At 40.7% G+C, this 8,319-nt stretch overlaps 1 protein-coding gene across 1 annotated transcript; it reads left to right on the plus strand.

Annotated features, from left to right (window-relative positions):
• Positions 1–5,633: 5,633 nt before the first annotated feature.
• Positions 5,634–6,050, plus strand: LOC308272049 (vesicle transport protein GOT1B-like; the record flags this gene model as incomplete). The annotated part of the gene is made up of 1 exon (XM_080708831.1): positions 5,634–6,050. The coding sequence occupies one exon, from the start codon at positions 5,634–5,636 to the stop codon at positions 6,048–6,050; it is 417 nt and encodes a 138-aa protein (XP_080564957.1).
• Positions 6,051–8,319: the final 2,269 nt, after the last annotated feature.

The following is an 8,319-nucleotide window of genomic DNA, read 5'->3' on the forward strand; positions in this document are numbered from 1 at the left end:
AAACAGGGTCTCACTGAGTTGCAAAGGGCCTCACTAAGTAGCTGAGGCTATCCTCAAACCATGATCCTCTTGTCTCAGCCTCCCAAATGCTGGGATTACAAGCGTGCACCACCATGCCTGGCTAGTTATGACTTTTTTAAAGAATCAGCTTCCTGATTTTGTAAAATGTAGCTACCTATATACTGTGTGGGAATCTAATGAACTGATGCAGGGCAAAATTCAGTACAATGTCTCAGTTAATAAAGACATAGAACATATTATTATAAAAATATATTCATTAATTTTAAAGACTTCAGATTTGTAAGTGATTCTTTAAAAGAACTTCCTTTTTCTGGGACTAGGATGACCTGGCATATCTAAAACAAAACATAGCAAAGCCTCAGAGAAGTGCCTTGAACCCTGATGAGAAACTACCAGAAAGACTCATCCATCACAGACCTGCACCCTCTCACCCAACTTGCCTCCCCTGGGTGGCTGAGGGAGCCTAATAGGCTGGTGTTATTCCAAGTTGGATTCATTTGCTATCCCTCTTGTATCAAAAGACAGAAGAAAATAAAAAGATTGAGACTGTGGAAAACACAAATTCTATAAAATCTCAACCATTAATTATAAGTAAAATGAAGAAAAAGAAGAATTATACTAGAAAGTTGAAGAAAAAAAATAATTTTCTTTTAAAGAAAGGGAAAAGAAAGGTCCTGAGCTTTCAAGTAGTCAAAGCAAAGTAGTAAGTATTGGAGATTACTCAACTCACAAAGCATTGACCATTCAGTCATCAGAGGAGTCGTGCATCTCCGTATATTTTTGTTGAAGGTTCAAGTAGATGTTCAAAGAGGAACTATTGACCAGCATGACATAGGGACCCTGAATACTAAGTGTGGTATTTATTTTTTAATGAAGTTGTGTTTTCTGCATTGCATATATAATGCTTTCTTTTCCCTAATCAGCCTGCATTTAAAGTGAAAGACACATCCAAAATTTTAATTCTCTAAAATTAGTATTGTGGTGGAGACATGGTTCAGTCCCAGGTGCAAAGAACAAAACAAAGAGCTCATGGTCTTGTGAAAGATGGAGCTGCTCTGGATGATGGTTATTACAATAGAAGACAATAAATAATTGTGAAGGGCCACGAGATTGGAAAAGCCATCAATTTGCTTTTTTTTTTTTTTTTTTTTTTTTTTTTTGGCAGTACTGGGGATGAAACCCAGGGGCATTCTACCTCTGAGCCACACCCCCAGCCTTATTTTTTATTCTTTATTTTGAAACACGGTATCACTGAGTTGCAAAGGGCCTCACTAAGTAGCTGAGGCTGGCTGTGAACCACAATCCTCCTGTCTCAGCCTCCCAAATGCTGAGATTACAAACCTGCACCACCACGCCCAGCTAAAGGCCATCAATTTGGATGTTGAAAAAACTTACCAAATTGTGAGTGCTTGCAATGTGCCAGGCTCTCTGCTGGATGCTTGTTAACAAGAAAACATTTGATTTCAAAGCCACCCAGGATAGCCTTATCATCTCTCCATGGTAGAGGCCGATATCAGACACAAGTGTGTTTCAAACTTCTCCACACTGCTCTCCCAGTGGGCCATGAAAAGTGATCCCAATAGACTGAACAGAAAGAGCATTTTGAGTAAAAGGATAGAGCCTTAAGGAAATGTGACAGAGAGGACCAAGCATTATGCAAATGATCATCTCCTGGGAGTTCAGATACAGGAATAAGGTGTGGTCTCTACTACGGGAGTTTTACAAGAAGAGTCAGACTTCAGTTCTTGGGAAGAGACCAGAACGAGTTTGAGAAAAGGATTAAATATGAAAAGGAAGGGGAACTGAAGAACATAGAGAGAAGGGATTGGGCAGTATTGGAGTTAGCTGGCAAGGCAGGAGAGGGCTACTGAGAACCATTGGTCATCTGAAGGGAGAGTTGATGCATTTGGTAAAAAGATCCCACCTACCTCTCAAACTGAAAGTTAAGGTGGAGCCTCAGCTTCTCTGGTGCTAGCCACCAAACCTCCCCTCTTCTAATCCTTCCCTTACCCAGTATCAGCAAAGCAGCTGGTTACAAGTGGCCAATCATCATATCATCTTTTCTACATACACACACACCCCCAGGAGGTGTGTTACTTTACCATCCCTGCTTATTGTTTGGCAGTGCTGGGTTTGGACCCCAGGGGCATTCTACCTCAGAGCTCTGCCATAGCCCTATTGTTTCTTCTTTATTTTGAAACAAGCTCTCACTGAGTTGCAGAGGGCCTCACTAAGTACCTGAGGCTGTCCAGGAACCCCGATCCTCCTGTCTCAGCCTCCCAAGTACTGGATTACAAGTGTGAGCCACCATGCCTGGCTACCAGCTCATTTGTTTTAATTCCTTGCAGCCATCCAATCTATACACTTCAACCAGATTTGAGCCAGTAAACCTGGGTGGGGAAAATAAATGTCAGGATCAGATATTATTTACCTAGTCCCAATATGAATCTAGATATGATCCCCTCTCATTCATGACATTATACTTAGATTGCTATGAAACCTCATTTCCTATTTTAAAAACATTTAATTCATATTTTGGCTTTATTAAGGATAAATAATCTACCCAACAAAGCGCTTGAACTTCAATTTATAATTCAATTCTCACAGAATCTTTTGGACATTGAAAAATAATAAGAGTCCAGCAGAGTGGCACATGCCTGTAATTCCAGTCAGTACTTTGGAGGTTGAAACAGGAGGATCACAGGTTCAAGGCCCAGCCTTAGCATCTTAGCAAGACCCTGTTTCAAAAACAAAAAGGGGGGATGTTGAGGGTACATCTCAGAAGTAGAATGCCCCTGGGTTCAATCTCTAGTAACCACACACACACATCATCATCATCATCATCATCATCATCATCATCATCACCATCATCATAACAATAATAATAATAATAAATAATAAAAAACAGACTGAGATTGTTAATCCCTTGCTACTTCTGTCATGACATTTACAAGGAGGACAGTTGTCCTCCTTGGACAACTAAATGTAAAAAGGAGCATTCACATGTGGGAAATTATTCAGATGAGCCTCCATTTGCAAGAGAAGAAAGGGTATCAGAGGGTAGAAGTTATCTAGACTTGTCTTATACACAGATGATTCCAGAATTCATCACATTCTCTAGGGAAGGATGCTTATCCAACAACAGGACATTTTAAAGTAGGTGACTAATCCTAATCTCTAGGGGATAGGAGTCATAAACTAAAAAAAATCATATATTTCCCTTGACAATAAAACAGCAATTTAACAGAAACTTTTTTTTTCGGTACTGGGGCCGGAACCCAGGGGCATTCTACCTCCAAGCTACACCTCCAGCTCTATTTTTCATTTTCTATTTTAAAACAAGGTCTCATGAAATTGCAGAGGGCCTCTCTGAGTTGCTGAGGCTGGCAGCAAACCTTTGTGCAATCCTTCTGTCTCAGCCTCCCAAGTACTGGGATTATAAGTATGTGCCACCACGCCTGGTTTATTAAGAACTTTTGATTTGTTGGTTTCATATTGGCGTTGGGGAAAAACGTATCGGAGAAGGATAACAGAGATATCACATTAAATATGTATGAGGAATGTAAACCCTATCCTCATTTGAAACATGTCAGAACAGATTAAGAGGAGCCAAGTGCAGTGTCTCAAGCCTGTAATCCCAGTCCTTGAGAGGCTGAGACAGGAGGCTGAGATAGAGTCGAGGCCAACCTCAGCAACTTTGCAAGACCTTCAGCAATTTAGTGAAACCCTTTTTCAAAATGTAAAACTAATAAGGTCTGGGAATGTAGTTTAGATGTAAAATGCCTCTGGGTTCATCTCCAGTACCCAAATAAATAAAAATAAATGAAAATGAACATCTTAAAATCAAGAAAATGCTGGCAATAAATCAACAAACCTAATAAGGCCTTTTAAAAATTAGGACTGGTATTTACACTTTCTTCAGGATCATTTGAATCCCCTTAACAAGAGCACAAAATTAGAGGTGAGTTTTCATCAGACTTGAATTGGCATTCTCAAAAAAAAGCACCTCTGTGAATTCAAAGAGTTATTAAAATGTTCAAGATATCTTGGGTCTACAACATTAATGCACTGGAGAGAGGAATACAACAATTAATTGGACTAAAATATATTTTTCTTTTTTTGTTAAATAAATTTTTATTGGTGCATTGTAGTCATACATCTTAATGGGATAAAAAAAAAAAAAACTTGTGGAGATAGCTGGGTGTGGTGGCACACACTTGTAATCCCCGCACTTTGGAGGCTGAGACAGGAGGATCGCACGGGTTCAAAGCCAGCCTCAGCTACTTAGTGAGGCTCTCAGCAACTTAGTGAGACCCTGTTTCCAAATAAAATATTTTTTAAAAGGTCTGGGAGTATAGCCCAGAGGTAGAAAGCCTCTGGGTTCCACCTCCAGTACCACCAAAAAATAAAAATAAAAATAAAAAATAACTTGTGGAGATATATATGCACACATCACCCTGATGTGTTCTGATATTATGGGGTTCTGGGTATTCATTGTTCTATTGTTGTTCCTCTTTCCCATGATTTCAGAAGTTTGTGCCTTCTCTGGGTTCTTCCCCGGGTCACCACAATTTCACTTAGGGTGCTTTGGATCTCAAGTTGTAATCTTAGCTGCCACTAAATCCTTTACTGGGTTGTATCATAAAGTCTCAGACCCAGGGAGTTAATTGAGGCTGCACAAGATGGTGGGGGTACCAGGCTGGGCGTTTTCCCAAGGGGAACTGCAACTATGGTGTGGTATCTTTGCCACCACTACTCCTTCACTGGGTTGGACTGCAAAATCTCAGACCCAGGGAGATTATCAAAGCTGTGCAAGTCCCTAGGGGTGCAGTGCTGGGATTTCTCCTATAGGGGCCACAATTTCACTTATATTTATTGTGCACGCTGATCTGGAGCCATCACGAGTTTGGTGAACTCACCACCACTGCTGGCAATATGGCACCACTGACACAGCCTTGACCTGAGGCTGGCATATTTCTTTTCTGGTTTTGAGCTCCGTTCTGAGTTCCTGGAAGGTGTGATGAGCTTGGCCACTGGGAGTTTTAGACATTCTTTGCACTGAAAGAACTGCTGAACTACGCTGAATGATCTGCAGCTGCTCACTTCAGCTCCTTGTTTACCTTTCTTCTCTGGAGCCTAGTGCTGTGAGGCATGATAGCACCAGTGTGGCTCCGCAATGCGGGCTAGTTTCTTTTTTGGTCTCTGGTTGTTCTTCTAGTCTTCTTTTTCTCTGTCCCTTGTGTTTACATTTTTTACTTCTCTGCTGATAGTGTTTTCTTGCTCTGAAAAGCGCTGATTTTGTGGCAATAGAGATCAAGTGTTAGCAGGACTCATAAATGCTGATTTTCTCAGTTGCTATCTTCCCAGAAGTCCCCCTGGACTAAAATATTGAGCTTGATTGTTTTATCTTTTACACTTTTATTGGTGCATTGTAATTATACATTATAGAGAAGTTCAGAGTGATACAAACATGCATGCACACAGAATTTCGTACATTTCGGTTTCCAGAAGACGTGGCGGCTCTCTCCGGAGCTGCTTCCCAGCTCAGATCTTCCCGACTCAGCTTCACTGCCTGGCTTGCTTATGGTCGCCTCCCCCACGTCACTGCCGCCATGATCTCCCTCGCGGACATGCAGAAAATTGGAATGGGATTAACAGGATTTGGAGTGTTTTTCCTATTCTTTGGAATGATTCTCTTTTTTGACAAAGCACTACTGGCTATTAGAAATGTTTTATTTGTGGCTGGCTTGGATTTTGTAATTGGTTTAGAAAGGATGTTCAGATTCTTTTTTCAAAAACATAAAATGAAAGCTATGGGCTTTTTCCTGTGTGGCGTATTTGTGGTCCTTATTGGTTGGCCTTTGATTGGGATGATCTTCGAAATTTATAGATTCTTTCTCTTGTTCAGGGGCTTCTTTCCTGTGGTTGTTGGGTTTATTAGAAGAGTGCCAGTGCTTGGATCCCTCTTAAATTTACCTAGAATTAGATCATTTGTGGATAAAGTTGGAGAGAGCAACAATATGGTATAACAACAAGAGAATTTGAAGACTCATTTAAAATAGTGTATTATTTATAAAATCCTTTGAAGAATATTCAGCACAAAATTAAATTATATGAAATAGCTTCTCGTGTTCTTTACAGAAGTTTAAAACGTATAGCCTACAAAGTACCAACAGAATGAGAATAGGCTTCTAACCAAGTGATCTGAGCAGTCAGCAAGCAAACTTAGGGAAAAGAAACCCATGCTACGATGCTTGTTGAGACGCCACAAGGCCACTTCCACTGGCTTTTCACAGTGTGCAGAACACAGCCAGCCCAAAAGAACTGTGGTGCCTGTTACTTTTTATTATCATTATTATTAATATTATTGTATTATTATGTTAAAGGCTCAGGAGCAGTCATAGCATTAGTTTTTTAGACAGGTCTACTGTGATGGAGACAGTATTCCCATTTGCACCGTCTCAGAAAGTGATGCATGAGTTGGAATGGATTATGTCATTTTAATGTATTACACCCAAGGAAAACCCGGTTTTCATGTATCAGTCACTTTGTTTTTGTAAATGTGGTTAAATAAAACTTGTGGTTCTTCTGAAGCTTATATTTTGAAGCCAGATGAAAATATGAACTAGACACTTTTGGAATATACAGAGACCATTCTTTACTAGTGTTCAGTTCCTAAGTTTTCAGTGACGAAGCACCATTCTGGTCAGAAGCACTGGAAATCCTCGTCCTTCTGCGGAGTTTGACCATCGCGGTCTCTATTGCTCGACACGTGTCGGCATTTAACAGACCGGACCGTGATGTGTCCTGTTCCGTAGCTTGCTCTATTCAAGTCTCCAGGATACTGAATGGTGCAAACCAAGAGGATTTTCCCGTGCCGTGATATGCGTTTACTCTGTACTTTCCTTTTACATTTTTAAACTTAACAGTGGTTTATTGCTTTGTTTTTCATTAATTAAAATTCCTTTTAGCCATGTTTACTTTAAAACATGTAGCATGTTAAAAAGTTAAACCTGTACCTGTACTTTAAGGGCTCTTCGTGTCCACTGAGTTTTCCCTAATTCTCAGCTTTTTCATAACATGCAAAAGTCATTATACAGGATACATGCTTCCTTCGATCAATCTTCACCCTGCGTTGGTGGAGAAAATGCCCAAATTCACCTGCTGACGTTGTTTCCCTAGAATTAAAATGGCTATGGTTTCTTCTTCAGTACATGGCACACTAAAAAAAGTAAAAAAAAAAAAAAAAAAAAAAGGATTTGGTACGTTTCCCTTTGGATCCCATCCCGCTCCCCACCCACCCCATACAGATTAGTGAGACTGGCAGTGATACCTTTATACATGGGAATGACAATATTTGAATTGTTTCCTTTATCATTCTTCCTTCTCCTCTTTCCCTCCTTCCTTACCCAATTCTTTTCCACTATTCTAAGCTGGCCATGGTGCATTGTGGGATCCCAGGCAGAAAAAAGTTGCCCATCCCTCAGAAGATCCCTAGAACTCAGCACTGTGGTGTGTACATCGCATTTCTCAGCTTGGTGGTTTTGCGACAACTTAGAAAGATGAAAAATATGACCCTGTACTTTAACAAAGTGGGCTAGGCTGAGAATCTGGGAAAAGTCTTTGTCCTGCCAAGAAAAAGACTTTGTAGGGTGGATTTCTGGATCCCCAGAGAAAAAGTAAGGAAAGGAGAGAGCACAGGAAGAGGGAAGCTGAGAGCGAGTAAGGAGATAGAACAGTGACCTCCCAGGACTCATACAGGGAGCCAAGAGAAGACCCTGGAAACCACATTCCTGGGCTCCACGGTCCACCAAGTCCTCTCTGCCCTCCCTGGCCTGTGTCTGCATTGCATTTTAGGCAGGTAGTTTGTCTTCGCATTTTCCTCCGAGCACTTAAAACAGTCATTCCAAGTCATATTATATGCATATATAACAAAAAGTAGTTCCACAAAAAGAATGAGAAAGAAATCATTTAAATAAAGCAGGTAATTGAGACCTCAATGGGCACCTGCTTAGAGTGATCTCCGGGTAGCAGACCCACCTCAATCACCTTCAGGAGTTTTCCCATGTGTCTCTCAGGCTTTTACCAAAATCAGCTTGCTTCTTAAAAATACTTATTTTTTTCCCAAAGCTGAGCATAGTGACACAGGCTTGTAAACCCAGTACTTGGGAGCCTGAGACAGGAGAATGGAAGGTTTGAGGCCAGTCTCAGCAACTTAATTAGGCCCTCTGCAACTTAGTGAGACCCTGTTTCAAAATAAAGAATAGAAAATAGGGCTGGGGGTGTAGCTCAGAGGTA

Source organism: Muscardinus avellanarius, assembly GCF_963383645.1.
Source record: "Muscardinus avellanarius genome assembly, chromosome: 13".
NCBI lineage: Eukaryota > Metazoa > Chordata > Mammalia > Rodentia > Gliridae > Muscardinus > Muscardinus avellanarius.